At 38.9% G+C, this 22,396-nt stretch overlaps 1 protein-coding gene across 2 annotated transcripts in view; it reads left to right on the forward strand.

Moving 5' to 3' along the window:
- LOC127788562 (DNA gyrase subunit B, chloroplastic/mitochondrial) overlaps positions 1-22,396 on the forward strand; it is a 72,264-nt gene that overhangs the window by 44,316 nt on the left and 5,552 nt on the right. For both annotated transcript variants that reach the window (XM_052317000.1, XM_052317001.1), the window contains one exon: positions 21,298-21,365. In XM_052317000.1, coding sequence (XP_052172960.1) covers positions 21,298-21,365 — 68 coding nt within the window. The remainder of the gene's footprint in view (positions 1-21,297; positions 21,366-22,396) is intronic.

A 22,396-nucleotide genomic window follows, 5' to 3' on the forward strand; every position in this document is an offset into this window, starting at 1 on the left:
ATCCTCTGTTTACAGCTTGGGACATTGAAGATTCCATGGTTGTGGGGATCAATGTAGCTCGAGATAAATAAAAATTACATGTTTTTATCTACGGCTAGGGATATATGGGAGACGATAAAAAGGACTTACTTTAAGGTGTAAGATGCATATTTATGAGATCAAGACCAAAATTCGTAGTACAAGACAAGGGGCTATGAGTGTGACGAAATACTATAACAAGATGAATGACTTTTGGCTTGAGTTAGATCACTAACAAGACATTAAGTTGGTGTGTAGTGAAGACACTATCATTATAACCTCTATCCTCTATACTTGAAAGGGATAGAATAGTAGAATTTTTGGCTGGGCTCAACACTGATTTTGATCAAGTTAGAACACGCATCCTTAGTCGAGACAAATTGCCATCCTTAAATGAGACCTACTTCATAGTCCGGAGTGAAGAACATAGAAGGATTGCCATGCTTAGTGATAATCATATGGAGGGTTCTTCTATGATTTCTAACAGAATGCAGGGGGTATGGCCTAAATCATCCCATGACAAGGAGTAGTCTTCAGTGAAACATGGTAGGGACAGCTTGTGGTGTTCATTTTGACACACGCGAGACATGCTTTTGATTGCATGGAAAAGAAGTAGTCTTGAACAAGATGGGAGGTGGATCTAAGGAGACCAGTAAGTTGCAGTCCAAACAACCCACGAGAGCCTACCTAACCACTAACAAAGGAGAAGATACTGCTGGAGGAGAGGAGGTTATGGACTCCACTATTTTGGGAAGACTGAAACTTGAGGACATCAGCAAGGAAATCAGTAAGTTGCAGTCTTTCTTGCAGACTCTTCAAGCAGATTCATGCTCCTTAGCCAAAGCAGGTATATGCCTAAATTCTGAGAGTTTTATTGCCTCCAAAATACCTAGGAATGAGTTATGGATCTTGGATTCTGGAGCAACTGATCATATGACTCCTAACCTACATTTTTTTGAGACATATGAACCTTTGAACAGTTCTAGAAATATTACAGTAGCCAATGGCCACCTTGTTCCTATTGTCGGGCATGGTAAAGTGAGTCTTACCCCCAATTTCAAAGTGCAGCAAGTTCTTTATGTTCCTAGCCTTTCTACCAATCTTCTTTAGTCTATAAATTAACCCAAGACCTAAATTGTCGTGTGATCTTTTCACCCCATGGCTGTGTTTTAGGACTTGACAATGGGGAGGACGATTGGTGCGGCTAGGGCACACAAGGGGCTGTACTTCTTGCAGCAGCAGCTGCCCTATGATTTCTCTGTAGGAGAATAGCCGATTCTCTCCCATGTGTCTCAATTCAATTCCAACAAAGAGGATGTATGTCTTCATCATCTTCGACTTGGGCATCCTCCTTTTCCTTTATTGAAATCTATGTTTCCTAAACTCTTTCACAGTCTTAATGTTAGCGATTTTTATTGTGATGTATGTGAAATATCCAAACATCATAGAGTTCTCTATGCTATTAGTCACAAATTATCCTTGTTTCCTTTTTCATTGGTGCATTCTGATGTATGGGGACCCTCAAAAACTCCCAATTGTTCAGGGCCTAGATGGTTTGTGTCTTTCATCGATGATTGCACTCACATGACTTGGATCTACTTATTAAAGGAAAAATCAGCCCTTAGCAGTGTCTTGTAGTCTTTTTATATGATGATCCTTACCCAATTTAGAGTCTCCATTCAAAAATTTAGGACGAATAATGCTCGAGATTATTATAATCAAACTCTAAATAATTTTTTTTCAGCAAAGAGGCATTCTCCATGAATCCTTTTGTGTTGACACCCCTCAGCAAAATGGGGTTGCTGAGAGAAGGATGAGGCATATTCTCAATGTGACTCGAGCTCTTTTGCATCAGACTTCTGTTCCTAAATTTTTTTGGGGTGAGGCCATGCTTACTGCTACTCACCTGATTAATCGGGCCCCCTCTCAAGTAATTGGCAATGTTAGTCCTTTTCACTGTCTCACCACTCATTTTCCACATCTTACTCTCCATTCACCTCTTGCCCTTAAAGTCTTTGGGTGTGTAGCCTTTGTGCATATCTCTAAGCAACACCGAGACAAATTTGATCCTCGAGCCCTTCGTTGTGTTTTCTTGGGATATTCTTCCACTCAGAACGGATACAAGTGCTACTATCCTTCTACTCGAAAAATGATTATCTCTAAGGATGTCACCTTTGTTGAAAACCAAGCTTTCTTTCATCCTTATGTTTCTAGTCACCAGGGGAAGAGTCTAGGTGGTGACCAGACCAGGTCTTGCCCATGTTGGAATCAATTTTTCAGCCATCCCATCTCCCACTCAATCTGATGTTACCTCTGATTCCCTGTCCATTGCCACTAATTCCTCTCTTCCCACTTGTTCCTCTCCTATTCATCTTGACTCAGGCTTAGCTCCTACAGAGGTAACATCTCAAGAGATACCTCCATCAATTCTAGATTTTCCTGCAAGGTTCAGAGGGTCACCTTATGTGTATAAAAGAAGGAATCAGCCTACTCTGTGTGCTCAGTAAGAACCAACTTCCTTTGCACAGTCTGGTATGAAATTCTCTCAGTCAATTGAACCTTCACCTACTACTGATCACACTGACTTAGACCTACCTATTGTCATTAGAAAGGGAGTTAGAAGCTGCACTAAACATCCTATAGCCAATTGCATTTCCTATCATCGCTTGTCTCCTAAGCATAAATGTTTCGTCTCTTCCCTTGACTCTATAGCCATTCCTAAGACTTTGGATGAGGCATTAAAAGATCAGAATTGGGTATATGCTATGCAAGAAGAAATGAGGGCCCTAGAGAAAAATCATACATGGGACTTGGTGCCAAACCAAAGGGGGTGCGACTTGTGGGCTGTAGGTGGGTATTCAATGTTAAGTATAATGTTGATGGCACTTTGGAAAGATATAAAACAAGGTTGGTAGCCAAAGAATATATTCAAACCTATGTCATTGATTATTTGGAGACTTTTGCACCAGTGGCAAAAATGAATACTGTAAGAATCCTTCTATCCTTATCCAGTTGTTATGGTTGGCAATTGATGCAATTGGATGTTAAACATGCTTTCCTACATGGTAATCTAGAAGAGGAAATCTTTATGGAACCACCCCCGAGGTTTAATAAGGGTGTTGTAGGGCAGGTTTGCAAGCTGAAGAAAGCTCTTTATGGACTGAAATAGTCTCCAAGGGCTTGGTTTGACAGATTTTCGAAGGCTATGAAATTTATGGGGTACAGACAAAGTAGGGGAGATCATACCCTCTTTATCGAGCACTCACAGAAAGGTAGTTTGACTGCTTTGTTGGTATATGTGGATGATACCATTGTTACAGGAAATGACATTGAGGAGCAACAACTAAAGAAAGATCTAGCTCGTGAATTTGATATCAAAGATTTGGGTAAGCTCAAGTATTTTTTGGGGATAGAAGTGGCCTACTCTAAAGATGGTATTTTTCTTTTTCAGAGGAAATATACTATGGATCTGTTGAAGGAAATAGGGATGCTTGGTGGTCGGACAACATGCACTCCTATAGAGCCTAATCTAAAATTGGGAAATTCTGATAGCCAGGCTGTGGAGAAAGGAAGGTATCAGCAATTAGTAGGACCACTGATTTACTTATCTCACACCAGGCTGGACATTGCATTTGCAGTCAGATTGGTGAGTTAGTTCATGCATAATCCCACTGAGAAGTATATGCAAGCGGTGAGAAAAATCCTATGCTACCTTAAAGCAACTCCTGGAAAAGGCCTGTTGTTCAGACCAGGAAAGGAAATGGAAGTGGTAAGGTATGCGAATATGGGGGCTCATTGATAGATAGGAGGTTAACTTCAGGATACTGTGTCTTTCTTGGGGGTAACTTGGTGTCCTGGAGAAGTAAAAAATAGAATGTGGTGGCCCGATCTAGTGCAGAAGCTAAGTTTAGAGTGATGGCTTTAGGTCTATGTGAGCTACTATGGCTAAAGATAGTGCTGGAAGACCTGAGGATATCTTGTAATGGATCTATGAAGTTGTGTTGCGACGATTAGTCCGTTATCAGCATTGCACACAATTCTATGCAACATGACATGACCAAACACGTGGAGATTGATCGTCACTTTATTAAAGAAAAATTGGAATCCAAGGAAGTTTCCATACTCTTTGTCACTTCAGCAAATCAGATTGTAGATGTATTAACAAAAGGAATGCCTATTAAGAGGTTTGAAGCACTTATAAGCAAGCTGAAAATGAAAGGTATTCATTTACTAGCTTGAGGGGGAGTGTTGGAAGATATCGAGATCCACAAGCTGTCATTACAGATATGGTGGATTCTTTCCAACTGTTAGGATGTGATTATGTTTCCTAAATCATTGTTGTATATATAGTTTCATTGTATGTTATGTAGAATATTTCTTTTTCCTTTCTTAGACTTTCCTATAATTGTATTCTCTTCTATATTAATAGGGCATGTATTCTATGGATTAATATACGATTTTAGATTGAGAATTTCTCCCATAGTTCTGAAAGGCGCAAGGCGCAAAGGGTCTTGGAGCCTGAGGCGCGAGGCGCGCCTTTGCGAAGCGAGGCGCACCTTTTAGAAAAAAAACTAAAAATCTTGTAAAATCATAAAAAACTATCAAATTATCAATAATAACACATGCATATCATTAATGTTTCATTATCTTCAAATTCTAAACTAACAACATCAAAGTTAATTCATTCACCATACAATTTCTAAACTAGAAACATCATCAAAGTTCAAACTTAAAGTCTCAAACTCAAACAAGTACCAACCATCGTGCAAAGTTCTAAACAAACATATAAACACTACAAGTCCACAATCAATAAAGAAGTTTTAATCATCATCATCATCATACCCTTCACCAAATTGAAAATCATCATCTTACGGTGCCATATTTTGCTCATCCTTGATTCCTTGTTATTTTTCTTCTTTTGCATGTACTCTCCAATCTCTTGTTTTATTGATGGAGGACATTTTGGAATAGTTTTAGTATTCTCCACAATCAATAAACACTACAAGTCCACAATCAAGAAAATGCTTTCATTTTGAAAAATGCTATTTTTCTAGGTTTGGAAGATTAGCGCATTTTTTCTAAGTCTGGAAGATTAGGGCATTATAAGGAGACATATAAGAAAATCTTTTCATTTTGAAAAACTAACTCCCGGTATTTTGATAGTTAATATTCATTGTTGTTAAAATGATTTTTAATGAATTTTTCAAGAAATAGTAGGTATGTATTTTGGGGGTGGTAAAATCGCTAAATCTTGAATTTGTACTAAAATCAAAATTCTATTTTCTTATTGTTATGGATTTTGATTTTTTAGATATTTTTATTGAATCCAAATGGGGGGTACTTTCTTATTTACATTTATGTATTAAAGTAAATGGAAGGTAAAATATAAATAAAAGAAAATGTAAATAAGTAGTGATGTATACATGCTGAAACTGAGAAGAGGGGATGCTGGAGAGGAGAGAAAGAAATGATGCAGGCAGGATGCAGGCGCGGTTTTCATGAGGCGCGCCTAGCGCCTCAGCGCCTCACCTTGCAAGGCGCGCGCCTTGCAGAAACCGCCTCGCCTCAGCCCAGGCGAGGTGCCAAACTGGCGCCTTAAGGCGCCTTGCGCCTAGGCGCGCGCCTTTAATAACTATGATTTCTCCTACTTGGTTTCACTGATTTCTACAGAGTGTTTTCAGCCAAAACACTCCCAAAATCTGAAAATGCGGAAAACAACTATCAGACACTCTTCTCCAACCCGTCTCACAACCTTTTCATAGTAGCAACCCACTTTTCTCTTCCTTCCCCTTCCTTCTCACACCAAGCCATTGATTGAAGCCCCGATTCCCTCTAAATCTACTTTTCTCTGTCACCGATTGTTGCGAAGAAGAAGATAGAGGAAATCTACTTTTCTCTGTCACCGATTGTTGCGAAGAAGAAGATAGAGGAAGAAGAAGACATAGCAGCAGGAGATGAAGAAGTCGAAGCAAAAACAGAGGAAAAAGAAGACGAAGAAGACAAAGTAGAAAGGGCGAAATTAGATCTGGTATCCAAGAGTCCCAAAGATGAGTTCGAATTGGAGGGTGAGGGGAAAAGTCGTTGTTGCCATGGAAGGAAAACGCATGACTGTCGGAGTAAGACTCATTGGTGCCATAGAGTTTGCAGAGAGGGGGAGAAAGCTTGGAGCCCTAGGGCTCTCTTTGTGCCACATGGGCTTGGCTCATCTTGGGCCTTTAAAGAGTAACCATTACTGTTACCACACTCCCTTTGTACACATTAATGAAAATAAGCCACATTAATATATTGTATATTTTGTATTTATTTGTATTTTATTCTTTTAACGGGAAAAAATATTATAAGATTCAACAACTTTAAAATATATATTTTTTAATAATATATTAGCGTTAAATAGTTCTAATTTACTGAATAATCAAATTCATTGAATAAAATGTTATAAAAAAATTATTCCTAAAATTCAAAACAAAATGCGTTTTTTAGTTTTTTGTTTTGAGAAACAGTTTTTTAGAATAATAAACCAAACATGTTTTTAGTTTTTTGAAAATAGACTACCAAAATTAAAAATTGAAAATGAACTCAAAACTGAAAATTGAAATGCAAAGAGAATAGGCCCTTATTTTTCGTATGAATGATACAACCCTATTAATAGGGTACGAGATTACAACATAGGAAAGATTACACATGCTAAAAAATAAGGAAAGCTAGGCACAAAAGGATTTCCTATACCAAGGATAGGAAAGTATCTAAATCTGGTCAAACAATCACTGTCAATAATTTTCAAAAACTGAAGATTTGATCAATGTCTAAATTGTGGAAGCATCTAAAGTTTTGTGATAGTATTGTTTGTTGTTGCTGTTTTTGTTTCCGTATATTTCCTGCTGTTGTTTGGTTCTTATAGTATATTTGTTGTATTAACAGTAGTGCTGAATTTCTGTATTAGTTATTGTTGAGGCGGTGCCTCTTTCATGTGTAATGAGTTGGCTATTTAAGCAGCTCTTATGTTCTTTCTCTAAGGTTAAGTATTCATTTTTCTTTGCAACACAATTTACGACTTCTCTTGTTATTTCTTCTCTCTTGTTTCGTTTTTGTCATTTCTTTGTGCCCTAGGGTTTTTGTTTCATAAATCAAGGATGATTTGACTAATGAATCTCTTGGGATCATAGCCACATCTTGTGAATCAAGACTTCCCCTCAAGTTGATGAATGAATATCTATCATTCACAACTTGCATAGAAGCTATTCAAATCTCTTGATAGGCAGTTCTTTGTCAATATGTTAACCAACTGATTTTCAAATGAAACAAAGGGTACGCAAATCAACCCTGCCTCTAACTTTTCCTTTATGAAATGTTGATCTATCTCAACATGTTTTGTTCGATTATGTGGCACTAGATTATGTGAAATGTTGATGGCTGACTTGTTACAAAACAACTTGATTGGATCATGGCTAGTAATCCTTAGATCACTGGATTATGTGAAATGTTCATGGCTGACTTGTTACAAAACAACTTGATTGGACCATGGCTAGTAATCCTTTGATCATCTAAGACAATCTTTAGCCATAACAATTCACATAGACCAAGGGCCATAGTTTGAAATTCAACCTCAGCACTAGACCTAGCCACTATGCTTTGCTTTTTACTCCTCTAGGACACTAGATTCCCTTCTAGAAAAACACAATAGCATGTTGTAGACCTCCTATCCACAAGAGAGCCCACACAATCAACATCTGTGTATCCTGTAACAACTAGGTTACCCCCTGATTTGAATAAAAGCCTTTTTCCAGGTGTTGCCTTTAGATAGCACAAAATCCTCCTCATTGCCTGCATGTACTCTTCTGTTGGGTTATGCATAAATTGGCTAACCAAGCTGACAACAAATGCAATGCCAGGTCTTGTATGGAATGGATAAATCAAATGGCCTACCAACCTTTGGTACCTTCCTTAGTCAACCGGTTGATAGTTATGCCTTTCCCTTAATTTGAGGTTTGGTTCCATTGGCGTACTAGCTGCTTTTCCTCCTAACAACCTAGTTTCCTTCAACACATCCACGATATACTTCCTTTGAGAAAGAAAGAATCCTTCTTTAGAGTAGGCTATTTCTATTCCCAAGAAATACCTGAGTTTACCAAGATCTTTAATTTCAAATGCATTTGTTAAATTTTCCTTCAGCTGCTGTTGTTTCTTAACATCATTTCCAGTGAGTATAATGTCATCCATATACACAAGCAAAACTGTCACCCTGTCCTTCTCAGAGTGTTTAATGAAAAAAGTGTGGTCTCCTCTACTTTGTTGGTATCCCATCTGCCTCATAGCATTAGAAAATCTGTTGAACCAGGTTCTTGGAGATTGTTTCATCCCATAGAGTGCCTTTTTCAACTTGCATATCTTGTTTGAAACCTCTTTATTGAACCTTGGTGGTGGCTCCATAAAAACTTCTTGCTCTAGATCACCATGGAGGAAGGCATTTTTCACTTCAAATTGCTACAACTACCAACCATAATAGCTAGCCAGTGATAGGAGTATCCAGACAATTGTCATTTTTGCCACTGGTGCAAATGTCTGTAAATAATCTATTCCATAGGTTTGTGTGTATCTCTTAGCAACTAACTAAGCCTTATATCTCTCCAAGGTGCCATCTGCATTACACTTCAAATTAAACACCCATTTGCAGCCCACCGATTGAACCCCTTTTGGGCTAGGCACCATCTCTCATGTTTGATTCTTTTCCAAGGCTCTCATCTCTTCCTGCATAGCCTGTGTCCAATTCTAATCCTGTAATGCCTCCTCAACTATCTTAGGAATGGTTATGGAGTCAAGGGAAGACAAGAAGCTCTTATGCTTTGGTGAGAGCCGAGGATAGGAGATATAATTGGCCAAGAGATGCTGTGTGCAACTTCTAACTTATTTTCTAATAGTAATAGCTAAATCCAAGTCATTGGGAATAGAGTTAGAATGAGTGGTGACAGAGGTAACTCAATACCTGGCTTTGAAACAGATGTTAACCCTTGTTGAGAACGCGGAATAGGCTGAAATCGTCTCTTGAAGACATAAGGTGAACCCTTAAACTTGACAGGAGATGGTAACAATGGCTGTGCTAGAAGAGGAGCATAGGTAAGCTAGGATTATGTTGTGATTTAGGTGTAGTTGAGATTGACTCTAGTGCAATGTTAGGTTGTGCCAAGTCCAAAGGGGGAAGATCTCCATGGTCACTTGTGACTCTCCCCCCCGGTGACCAGGAAGAGTAGTCCCAAAAAATGATTGAGTTTCAACAAAGGTAACATCCTTGGACATAAAGAATTTCTGAGTGGGAGGATGATAGCACTTATATCTCTTCTAGTTAGGAGAATAACCAAGAAAAAGCACTTCAAGTGCCCTAGATCAAAATTTATATTGGTGGTGTTTAGAAATGTGAACAAAAGACACACAACCAAGCACTTTGAGAGGAAGAGTGGCATGAAGACCAACATCAGTAAAGTGGGAGGAAAGACATTGTAATGGGCTGAAATTCTGTAGCAATTTAGAAGGAACTCGATTAATAAGATAGGCTGTAGTTAACACTGCCTCACCCCAAAAATATTTAGGAACATGGTGGTGATGTAGGGGAGCTCGAGTAACATTGAGTAAATGCCTCATTTTTCTTTCAGCAATCCAATTCTGTTGTGGAGTATCTGTAACATCTCGTATCGAGCGATAGGAAGGATCGAAACAATTTACCCTGATGGGCCTATGCGAACTTCCTTGGGGTTACCCATCCTTGAGCTTCCCCAGTTCAAGTACGCTTAACCCCGGAGTTCTTTGCTTATATTCAGTCCAAAAGGTATCCAGCTGGTGTTGTTTCCTTCCTTACTTATCCTCGATATATCCTACCCTTCTTTGGACTCTTGGGGTATTACAGTCTCCCCCCTTTGAGCACATGATGTCCTCGTCATGCGACCTTGCAATTAGTTTCAAATCTTCTCCCCTTAACATCCCGCATCGAGCGATAAAAAGGACCAAAACAACTTACCCTAATGGGCTAAACAAACTTTTAAGGGGGGTCATCCATCCTTGAACTTCCCTAGATCAAGTACATTTAACTCGAGAGTTCTTTGCCTACATTCAACCTAAAAGATATCCAGCTGGTGTTGTTTTCTTCCTTACTTATTCTCGATATATACTACCATTCTTTGGACTCTTGGGGTATTACATTCTCCCCTCTTTAGCACACGACGTCCTCGTCATGCGACCTTACAACTGGTCCCAACTCCTTCCCTTTGGGGGCTACCATCCTAGAAGACTGCAAGAAACCGCTTTTTGTACAAGCCCCGGCGCCACTCCCCTGCCCTCATCGGACCGCCTTCACTAAGGGTCGGCTCTGATACCACCTGTAACATCTCGCATCGAGAGATAGGAAGGACCGAAATAACTTACCCTGATGGGTCTACGCGAACTTCCCAGGGGTCACCTATTCTTTAGTTTCCCCAGCTCAAGCACGCTTAAGCCGGAAGTTCTTTGCCTACATTCAACCCAAAAGGTATCCAGTTGGTATTGTTTCCTTTCTTATTTATCCTCGATATATACTACTCTTCTCTGGGCTCTTGGGGTATTGCAGTATCAATGCAAGAGGATTCATGAATGATACCTTCTTGCTGAAAGAACATATGTATGTGCTGATTAAAATAGTTTCGTGTATTATTGGTATAGAATCTCCGAATGGGGAATCCAAATTGAGTCGAAATCACCGTATGGAATAATGGCTGGATGTTACCAATTGCTGCCTTATCCTTTAATGGGTACACTCAAGTCATACACATGCAATCATCAATAAATGAAATGAACCATCTAGTCCTAGAACAGTTGAGAATCCTAGATGGCCCCTAAATGTCGAAATGCAAAAAAGAAAAAAGGAGTGGAAGAGAGTTTATTGCTAATTAAATAAGACTCTCGATGATATTTAGAAAATTCACACACATCACGGTGAAAATTAGCAACATCTAAACCTTGAAACAGAGAAAGAAACATGGTTTTTAACGAGTTGAAAGGAGGATGGCCTAATCGAAAATGTTGAATCCATATTTCAGTCTTGGTTGGAGCAGGTTGTGATGAATAGGCTAGGATAGGTTGATCCCCCGTAGGAAGCTCACGATCTCTCTTCAAGTAGTACAGCTTATTCCATTCCTTAGCAGCACCAATCATTTTTCTCGAGTCCAGTTCCTTAACCACACAAGTATGAGGAGAGAAGATCACACGGCAATTAAGGTCTTTAGTAAGTTGATGAACAAAAATTAGGTTTGTGGAGAGACTAGGCACATGAAGGACATGTTGAATAGGAAGTGAGGAATTCAACAACACACCTCCTCCCTAGCCTGCTATAGGGATTGTATAACCATTCGCTACTGTTATTCGTTTGGAACTCGCTATTGGTTATAGGTTATAAAAGCATTCAAGTCATAGGTCATGTGGTCAGTATCTCCAGAATCCAGAATCCATAAGTCATTCTTAATAGTGTGTGAGGCAGTAAAAGACTCAGAATTGAAGCACATACCTATTTAGGCTAGAGAGCACGATCCAACTTGGATAGTTTTTAGGAAGGAATTTAGTTTGCTGATCTCTTCAGCATTTAACTCACCTAGATCAGAAGTAGTAGTAGACTGTCTTTTCTATATCTGGTCCCTCAAGATTAGGATCATTAAACATTGCCATCCTTCTATGTTCTTCACTACGAATTATGAAGAACACCTCATTTAGAGATGGCAACTTCTCTCTGCTAAGAATCTATACCCTTACTCGATCATACTTAGGATTAAGGCCAGCCAAGAATTCTACAATCCTATCTCTTTCAAGCATGAAAGTGAGAATGACAACATCTTCACTGCACACCATTTTAATGACCTGATAATGATCTCACTCAAGCTAATATCTATTCATCCTATTGTAGTAATCGGTTATTGACAGTGACCCTCTCTTGGTACTACTAATTTTTGTTTTAATCTTGTAAAACTAAGCTATATTGCTGTAATTGTATTTCATACTTTGTATTTAGTTTATATGGGTATTTATACATGAGCTAGGCCATGGTTTGCTCCTGAAAAATAGGGATAGGATACAAAATACAAGTTTAAATATGCTATAAACAGATAAGGTAGGATTTAAACTCAAGTGATAGTTTTATGTAACCACTTATCTCTTTATCTCTGTCTTCTCCTTTATCTTCCCATCTTTGTTATCTCCTTAGTTTCAAATACTCTTTATCTTCTATTCAAACTTAGTTTCTCCAACACATTTTCAAATACTCTTTATCTTTTTCTCAAACTTGGTTTCTCCAAGACATCTCATCTCCTTTCGACTTCTATTTAAACTCAGTTTCTCCAACAAATCTCAAAGACAACAGATGCATCTTGCACCTTAGAGTAAGTCTTCCTAATTGTTTCCCAAATATCCTTGGCTGTAGAACTCGATGTTGTTTCTATCTATAGCATCGAGAACCATGGAGTTCCACAGCTAGGACATCACCAGGGAATCCTCCTCATCCCATGCTGCAAATGTGGGATCTCCCTTCTTAGGACTAGTTCCCAATAGATGGCTTAGCTTCCCTTTTCCTTTTAGGAACGTGCAGATCAATTGGGACCACTTCAAGTAGTTCTTACCATTCAATCAGTAAGCTACTTGAGGGTTCTTGATGCAAATAGGGACAACAAAAATAGCACAAACACAGTAAGGATGCAGTGTTGAAACAATGGACATCAAATAACACACTTAAATAACTAAGATCACACCTCTTCAGTCCTAGAACAGTCGAGTAGCAGCAGCTTTTTGCTAGCCTCTCGTGCCTATGGTAGCGGTGGAGGGATTGGTAGGTGCTGCAGGGTCGACTCCTCAAAACCCAAGCCTCCAAATCTTTAAAACCCTAGTTGGTTTTGAGCTAAAACTCCCTGTAGAGGCTACTGTCTTCAAAATGTTGAAAAAGGTCCCCAAAGTGGCTGGGAGATCCTTTATTTATACCAGACCTCAAGCTTCCAAGGGAAGCCAACTGCTATCTCTTCAAGCTTCCAAGAGAAGCCAACTCCTATTTTGTAAATAACTCCCCCTAAAAGTTAATCTTTAGGAACCCCAACAAAATACTTGATCTTACGAAAAGATATCCCAAAATTAACTTTCACCAAAATATGCCCCCCCAAAAGATGGAAATTACCAAAATACCCCTACCCAATTAGAGAAAACACATGAAAATAAAAACTATGTACAGGTTTGCATTAGTTTTGTAATTCTCCCCCTGAGCCCCCCCCCCCCCCCCCCCTCTCCTATTGGTTCTAGCAAACGGAATTTCCATTGTATTGCTGGAATCAACCGAGTATGGTATAGGGTTTTGGGTATTAGAGTTAGACATATTGTCTTGTGAAGAAGATTGATGAAGGCCATGATAGTCCCTGAAAAACGGTGACTATAATCCTATGACTCTGATTCCATGTCAAGAAAAAACATGGGAGAAAAGACTTTCAGAGGCTGTTTGGCTTAGTGGTTTGACCGCTTATAAGCTGCATAACCAGCTTTTCAGCTAAGCAGTGTTTTTGGGTGAAGTGTTTGGCAACATAAATTAGCTTAAAAGTTAGGTAGCTCAAACGCTACCATAATAGCGTTTGACGAAAGCTGGTACCCCCCCGCTTCTACGAAAGATGCTATTGCGTTGACTAATGGTATTACTATTTTTCCCTCAAACATTTTGAATATTTACACCTTCTCTTTCTTCTCCCATCTTCCCTCACAAATCCGCTATCCACCCCTCCTTCACAGATCCGCCATCGCCCCTCCTCTAGATCCGTGATCGGCGTCATCCAGCAAAGCCGCCTCAAGCCGTCGTCGATGGGTCGCGCCATCGCCCTGTTCTTCTCGTTGGTGCAGGGAGTGTATATATATATAAAACAACAATAATATATGTTATATGTATATATATAACACAAAATAATATATATTATTATTATATATAACATATATAGTAATATTGTATTAATATATTTTTAATAATTATGTACAATTTATTAATATTTAATAATAAAATATTAAACATCATGTCTATTTTGGTCTTTCTGTCAAGTTTTAATAACTTATCAGCTCTTTCAAACCAAACACATAAATATTAATTGATAACTTAAAAACACATTTATCCAAACACATTATCAACTTAAACACTATTTAACTTTTAACTTGAAAGCTAAATAACTTAAAAGCTATGAAAAAAACCGCTAAGCCAAACAACCTCTCAATCTTCCTTTGAAGGGGTAGATCAAAATATATATGCAAGACTTCCTACTAAATTAGGAAGTTTCTAAGAAACAAAATAAGAAAGTTTTCGAATCTGATTTTTGAAACCTATACAATTTTAGGATACAATAGATAATAGAAAGGTACAACAATCTATCTTCTAGAATATACATTTTTGTTTTAAGAAACAAATAACAATCAATGCCAATCAATGTTGATTTGATCTTGTCCGAGAATAAGGACAAGATCAGCTCCTTCATTGTTGACAATAGGGTAAGAGATTACAACATAGGAAAGATTACACATGCTAAAAAATGAGGAAAGCTAAGCTGTACCAAGGCACAAAAGGATTTCCTATACCCAGGATAGGAAAGTATCTAAATCTGGTCAAATAATCACTGTCAATAATTTCCAAAAACTGAAGATTAGATCAGTGTCTAAATCAAGGATAATTTGACTAATGAATCACTTGAGATCATAGCCAATCATCTCTTGAATCAACAGGTGCCTTGTTATATGTTATTTGTAAACATATTGTCTTTTTGGATGAGATAGAAGACATGAATAATAAAAATTGTAAAGAAATGCCTTATAATGAAGTTTTAAAGTAATTAGGTCAAAAATTGAGTATGTGGAATGTAACTTCAATAAAAATAGAAGTGTAGATGATGTTATTATGTGATTTGGAAATCAACTTATCCTAAAAGAAATTCAATTTTCATAAATTGTATCAATTTGTCTAAAAAGAAGGGGAAATTATGGAGAAGTGTGTCCAATATTTTTATACCTAGATCCCTTTAAGCTAAAAGAGAAGTTTTATGGGATGACTATAAGGCTGGTTTTTGTTTTCTTTTGTTTTTTTGGGGTATGGTTCGGAAAATTGGGCAGCTAAGAACTAACATGTGCAAAATATGAACATAATTGATATGAGAATATTACCGTGGATGTGCAGTCACAAACTAAGGACAATAAGAAAGAGATTCTGTATAATATGATTGGAGTGATGCCTATTGAAGATAAGTTGCGGAAGTCACAATTGATGTGCAAAATATGAGCATAATTGGGATGAGAATATTATGGTAGATATGCAACTAGAACCGAAAGACAAAATAAGAAAAGAGATTGTGCACAATATGGTTGGAGTGATGCCTATTGAAGATAAGTTGTGGGATTCACAATTGGGATGGTTTGGACATATGAGCAAAAGAGTAATAGATGCAAATGAAATGAAGGAAGTTTATAGCAAAAGAGGAACTAACCAAAGAAAACTTAACTGGACACTCGAAATCAAGATATTGGGATTGGACGTATCAATCGATTCATAACCTTTCGACCCTTAAACATGACATGTGATTTAATGGCCTCACAGAGAATATAGCAATGGATAAAGATGTGACCACATTGTTCTAGATGCATGCAAATTCATAAGAAGGTCAGTTTAAGCCAAGAGGATTGTTGCTTGAATGGCACACGGTATGATGTATGTTAAGTTCCTTTTACATTGATTTACATACAAAAAATAAAAATTACTTGGCAGGCTTGTAACTTCTAGCCTGGTATATTGCTGTTAACCAAATGTTTCTTGAGAGGACAAAGAATGCAGAAGTAACTTGTTGAGTTATATGGTTATAATCTAGGGTTAATCTTATATTAGAGTCCATGGCCCATTTTATTTGTATATATAGGTGTATAATCTATGAGTTTAATTAGGTTGTAAATACATATTAAAAGCTAGGGTTTTCTTCCTAAGCTTCACATGGTATCAGAGCCAAAATACAAACCCTAGCCACCGTTGCCGCCGCCCACATCATCGACGACCACCGTCTGTCGCGTCGCCACCTATGGCCGCAGTCTGTCGTGCCATCGTCATCGCCGCTCGCGCACACCGCCACCACAGTGCTTGCACTACTGGTCTGCAGCGGGTCTTCACTGTCCGGCCACCGATCACGCACACCGCCACCACCGGTGCGTTCGCCGACCTCTGATATGTCAACCCCTGGAGGATCATCGCCATTGCTGCCGCCTCTCTCACACTGTTTAGAGACTTTTTTTTGGCTTTGATCTCTCTCTCCAGTGCTCCGATCGCGACACCGTCTTCACTATTGGACTCGCCTCCTTCAGTTCATCCTAGTCCAGGTGGTTTCGTCGCTATCCGTTGTCTGTCGTCTCCAGCGCACCTCATTTTTGTGCTGGATCATCCAACGTCTCTGTTTTGCTATTTTTAACCCATTTTGTTTCAGATCTGTTGATCTTGTAGGGCTCCCTTTTGTCCAACATGGCTGGTACCAATAAATTTGACTCATTCTCGGGTATTTTGTCTCCGTCTCCAGCCATTGATAGGCAGTTCCAATTATATCTCTTGGTCCAAGGCAGTTGAACTATGGTGTATGGGTCAAGGTTTACAGGATCATCTAACTATTAAAGCCGAGAATGTGACCACAGCTAAAACTGAGTGGCAGAGAGCTGATGCTCTATTGTGCAGTCTCTTATGGCAGTCAATTGATCCTTCTCTTCATCCGATCTATACTAACTACAACACATGCTGTTAGTTGTGGGTTCAGGCCAAGGCACTATATACTAATGACATTCAACGTTTGTATTCAGTGGTGTTTAATCTGCTTAGTTTACGACAGTAGAGTTTGACTCTTCCTGATTTCCTTGGTCGGATGGCCTCTATTAAAGCTGAATTTAACTCCTTGTTACCTGCTGGTAAGATTGCTGAAGAGGATCTAGCGCGAGATAAGTTCTTCATGGTGTGTACTCTTGCTACCATTGGTCCTGACCTTGCTCCTGTTCGTGATCAGATTCTTGCTAGTCCTATTGTACCTACTATGGATGAAGTGTGTTCTCGTTTTCTTTGGGTTTCATCTGTTCCTACAGTACCTCCATCTTCTGTAGGTGATCATTCAGTTATGGCTTCACAGGTTCAGAGTGGTGGCGAACAAGGAGGAGATCGTGGTAATAGGGGCAAATGCCCCAAGTGTAACTACTGTCACAAGTGGGGGCATACTAAGGAACAATGTTATAAGTTGCATGGCCGCCCTCCTCGTGTTAATGTTGCTCATGCTGATGGTTCTCGATCTGATTCTTGTGATGGTCATCCACCACAATCTGTCCTTCTCACTGGGGCTAACTGTGATGAGTATCTCAAGTATAAGATGTCCCAACAATCCTCATCCACAGTTGCTTTTGTCACCCACTCTGGTGATTCCACTGCCTGTCTCGCTCAGTCATCATCTTTAGGACCATGGGTCCTGGACTCAGGTGCTTCTAACCATATTTCTGGTGATCCCCATTTGTTCTCTCATTTTACTACTTCTATTTCTTTACCTTCTATAACATTAGCCAATGGGTCCAAAGCGGTTGCTAAAGCTGTTGGCACTGCCAAACCCTTATCTTCTCTGCCTTTAGATTCTGTCCTTTATTTTCCTCATTGTCCATTTAATCTTGTCCCTGTGAGTAAACTTACGCGTGCCTTAAATTGCTCTATTACCTTTGATGATCATTCTGTTACTATCCAGGATCACGGTATGGGACAGATGATTGACGTCAAATGTGAGTCACAGGGTCTCTATCATCTCAACCTTCCTTTATCTCCTGTTGCTTGCTCGGTGACTGAGTCTCCTGCTCTTCTCCACAATCGTTTGGGACATCCCAGTTTGGCTAAGTTTCAAAAGATGGTCCCCAGTTTGTCTAGTTTGTCGTCTTTTCATTGTGAGTCTTGTCAACTTGGAAAATAGTCTCGCACTTTTTTTCCAAAGCATGTCAATAATCGGGCTGTGTCCCCGTTTGCTTTAGTTCATTCTGATGTCTGGGGTCCTAATCGTGTTGTGTCTATTTTGGGTTTTCAATATTTTGTAACGTTTATTGACAATTATTCTCGTTGCACATGGTTATATTTAATGAAAAATCGTTCCGAGTTATTCTCAATTTTTGAATCCTTTTGTGCTGAAATCAAAACGCAATTTCATACCTCTGTCTAAGTATTACGCAGTGACAATGCCCCTGAGTATTTTTCTATTCCCTTTACTAATTTTATGTCTTCTTAAGGGATCTTGCATCAGTCATCTTGTGCATATACACCACAACAGAATGGGGTTGCTGAGCGTAAAAATAGACATTTGATTGAAATTGCTCGCACTCTTCTTCTGCATCATCATGTCCCCTTTCGCTTTTGGGCTGAAGCTGTCCTTACTACTTGCTATCTCATTAATAGGATGCCCTCCTCAGTTCTTCAGTACCAGATTCCTCACTCTCTCTTGTTTCCTGATCAACCATTATATATTCTTCCTCCCCGTGTCTTTGGTTGCACCTGCTTTGTCCATAACTTGTCTCCTAGTCAAGATAAATTGTCTGTTCAGTCCATCAAGTGCATTTTTCTTGGTTACTCTCGCCTTCAGAAGGGTTATCGGTGTTATTCTCCTGACACTCGATGCTATTTTCTTTCGGCGGATGTTATCTTCTTTAAGTCGTCTCCTTTCTACTCTTCACCTCCTTCCAAGTGTCAACCCATTTTTGAGGCAATCCCTCTTCCCGCGAGTCCTCTTGCTTCTATTCACCCTGTTCCTTCTTCTACCCCATTGCAGGTGTATCATTGATGTCATCAGCCTCGGTCTTCTCCCGGTGGAGATGTTGTTCCTGCGCCTTCTCTCATGTCTCCTACTCCTGCTGTGACTCATGCTGCCTCACATCCTGCTCCAGTCTCTCCACCTGCTACGGTCTTGCCTGATGAGGATCTGCTTCCTATTGCCCTTCGGAAAGGTACCTGTTCTTCCCGCAATCCTCACCCCATTTATAATTTTCTTAGCTATCACCGTCTCTCGTCTCCTTTTTGTGCTTTTGTGTCTTATCCTCTGTTTCAGTACCTAAGACTATTCATGAGGCACTTTCTGATCCGGGGTGGCAACAAGCAATGGTGGATGAGATGACTGCTTTGCATTCCAATGGTACTTGGGATTGGGTCCCTTTACCCCCAGGGAAATCTCTTGTTGGCTGTCGATGGATCTATACTATCAAAGTGGGTCTTGATGGGCAGGTTGATCGCCTTAAGGCTCGTTTGATTGCCAAGGGGACTCAGGTTTATGGTCTTGACTATGGTGACACTTTTTCCCCTGTTTCTAAGATGTCCTCTGTGTGTTTGTTTCTCTCTATAGCAGCTATGCGCCACTGGCCGTTGTATCAGCTGTACAGTAAGAATGCCTTCTTACATGGTGAGCTTCAAGAGGAGATTTATATGGAGCAACCTCCTAGGTTTGTTGCTCAGGGGGAGTCTGGGCAGCTTTGTAAACTCTGTCGCTCACTATATGGGTTGAAGCAGTCTCCTCGAGTCTGGTTTGGTCGTTTCAGTGCTGTCATTCAAGACTTTGGTATGACTCGTTGTGAGTCTGATCATTCGGTTTTTTATAAACACACATCACATGGGAGGTGTATATACTTGGTTGTCTATGTGGATGATATTGTTATTATAGGTGATGATCAGGATGGTATTGTTCAGTTGAAGAAACATCTTTTTCATCATTTTCAGACTAAGGACTTGGGGTTACTTAAATACTTTCTTGGTATAGAAGTTGCTCAATCCAGTTCTGGTATTGTTATCTCTGAACGAAAGTATGTGTTAGACATTCTGGAAGAAACTGGGATGCTTGATTGTAAACCTATAGATTCTCCTATGGACCCTAATGTAAAGCTCTTACCAGGACTGGAGAAGCCTCTTGTTGATCCTGGAAGATATCACAGGCTAGTCGGAAAACTTAATTATCTCACTATCACTCGTCCAGATATTTCTTTCTCAGTCAGTTTTTGCAATTTCCTTGTGATAGCCATTGGGATGCGGTAGTCCGGATTCTCAGATATATTAAGGGAGTTCTAGGTAGAGGACTATTATATGAGGACAGAGGTCATACTCAAGTGTTGATTGGGCAGGTTCTCCCTCTGATAGACGGTCTACTTCAGGATATTATGTTCTAGTTGGAGGAAACTAGTATCTTGGAAAAGTAAGAAGCAGGAGGTTGTTGCTAGGTCGTGTGCAGAGGTAGAATATCGTGCTATGGCCTTGGCAATGTGTGAGTTTATCTAGTTAAAACAATTGATTCAGGAGCTCAAGTTTGGGGAGATATCACAGATGAGATTAATTTGCGACAATCAAGCTGCATTACATATTACTTCCAATCCAGTCTTTCATGAGAGGACCAAACATATCGAGATAGATTGTCACTTCATCCGAGAAAGATTTTATCTGGCTGTATTACCACAGATTTTGTCAATTCCAATGACAGTTAGCAGATGTCTTCACTAAATCTCTTAGGGGTCCTCGAATTGAGTTATATGGTTATAATCTAGGGTTAATCTTATATTAGAGCCCATAGCCCATTGTATTTGTATATATAGGTGTATAATCTATGAGTTTAATTAGGTTGTAAATACATATTAAAAGCTAGGGTTTCTTCCTAATCTTCACATAACTATTATTATTTTATGGATATAGGTTGAAACAGATTAGTAGTGATTATTATATGTCAGCAAATAAATTATGCATTTTCTAGGTATTGCATGTCATATTGTCTCTGCTTGTACAACATTATTTTTGGACAGAATATAATTTTATCAGTGAAGCGTCTTATGATAAATTTATTTTTTTAACATAAATATTATGTTTGTATTGCTTTACTAGTTATTCCACCTTGCATGTTTTCCCTCATCAAAGTCCCATGCGTATTGGAAAGGCGCAGGAAATTTCCAAGAGGATGATAATTACAGTTCGTTTCACTATCTTTCCAGGAAATTCGAAAAAATTGGAGACAGGAGAAGGGTTGTCAAATTACCCAAATTTTACTGTAGGCAAACTAATTCAGAATCATTACCTAAATAAAATCAAAATTCTACTGTTCATCTTGATATTTAATGAGCATGCATGGTTATCTGCACATGTTCATTTTGTGTCACCTAACAATTTGGCGAAGCCTCTGTCTTTGGATCTGTTAGCTTCATGATGTATGGGAAGGTATTGTCTTTTCATCTGAAATTAATGCTTATATTTGCCAGAAATATTCATTGTTGAAGGGGATTCAGCTGGTGGTAGTGCAAAACAAGGTCGTGACAGGCGCTTCCAGGTTCAACTTGTCACCTTTTTCTATTTGAAAGCTGGCATTGGTAGCAGTAGTTCAGACTTCTTATTCATTAAATAATTGTCATGTACAGAAACTGTCACCTTTTTCTATTTGAAAGCTGGCATTGGTAGCTGTAGTTAGACTTCTCATTCATTATATAATTGTCTTGTTCTGTTTCTGTACATTGTGAATCTGTCAGTAATTTATGTTTCTTTCATTATAAATACTGTATGTTCAGTAAAAATAGAAGTGTGGATGTTGCTATTGCCTGACATATATTCTAAGAAAAGATCAATTTCAGTATCTTGGAACAGGTGTTCAAAAAAGAGAGATTGTGGAAGATGTTACTCATAGAATTAAGGGAAATTGGTTAAAGTGGTGATGTGTGTCCAGCATTTATTTGATTATAAAATCCCTTTAAAGCTAAAAGGAAAGTTTAATTTAATGGTTATAAGATCACATTTATTGTATGAGTGAGATGGTTGGATAGTTAAGTACCAACATGTGGAAAATATGAGTGTAGCTGAGATGGGAATGTTACATTGGATGTGTGGCCATAAAAGCAAAAGATAAGAAACAAAATCATGCATAATAAGGTTAGAGTGACACCTATTGAAGATAAGACTTTGGGAGTTGACTAAAATGGTATGGACATGTGAGAATAAAGACTGATAGGCCGACTTGTGAGGCAGTGGATGAAATAGAGGGAGAGGAAGGCCAAAGAAACTTGGTGGGAACCCTTAAAACATAACATATAATATATGGGGTCTTACAGAGGATATGGCCGTAGATAGAGATGGGTGGAGGTCAAAAGTTCATGCAGCCAATTGCATCAAGTAAGATTAAGGCTTATTGATGTTGTTTCATAATCAATAGTGTTCCCAGTTCCAGCCAATATTTGAGTTTATTACCATAGTTCAGTTTGATGCTTGATTAACTTTGCTTTTGAGAGGTAATTAAATTCTCTCTAATTTGGAGGTAATGACCTATGACATAGATACAAAAGATGCTTCTTGTGGAAACATGCCACAAAA

Source organism: Diospyros lotus, chromosome 13 (genome assembly GCF_014633365.1).
Source record: "Diospyros lotus cultivar Yz01 chromosome 13, ASM1463336v1, whole genome shotgun sequence".
NCBI classification, from domain to species: domain Eukaryota; kingdom Viridiplantae; phylum Streptophyta; class Magnoliopsida; order Ericales; family Ebenaceae; genus Diospyros; species Diospyros lotus.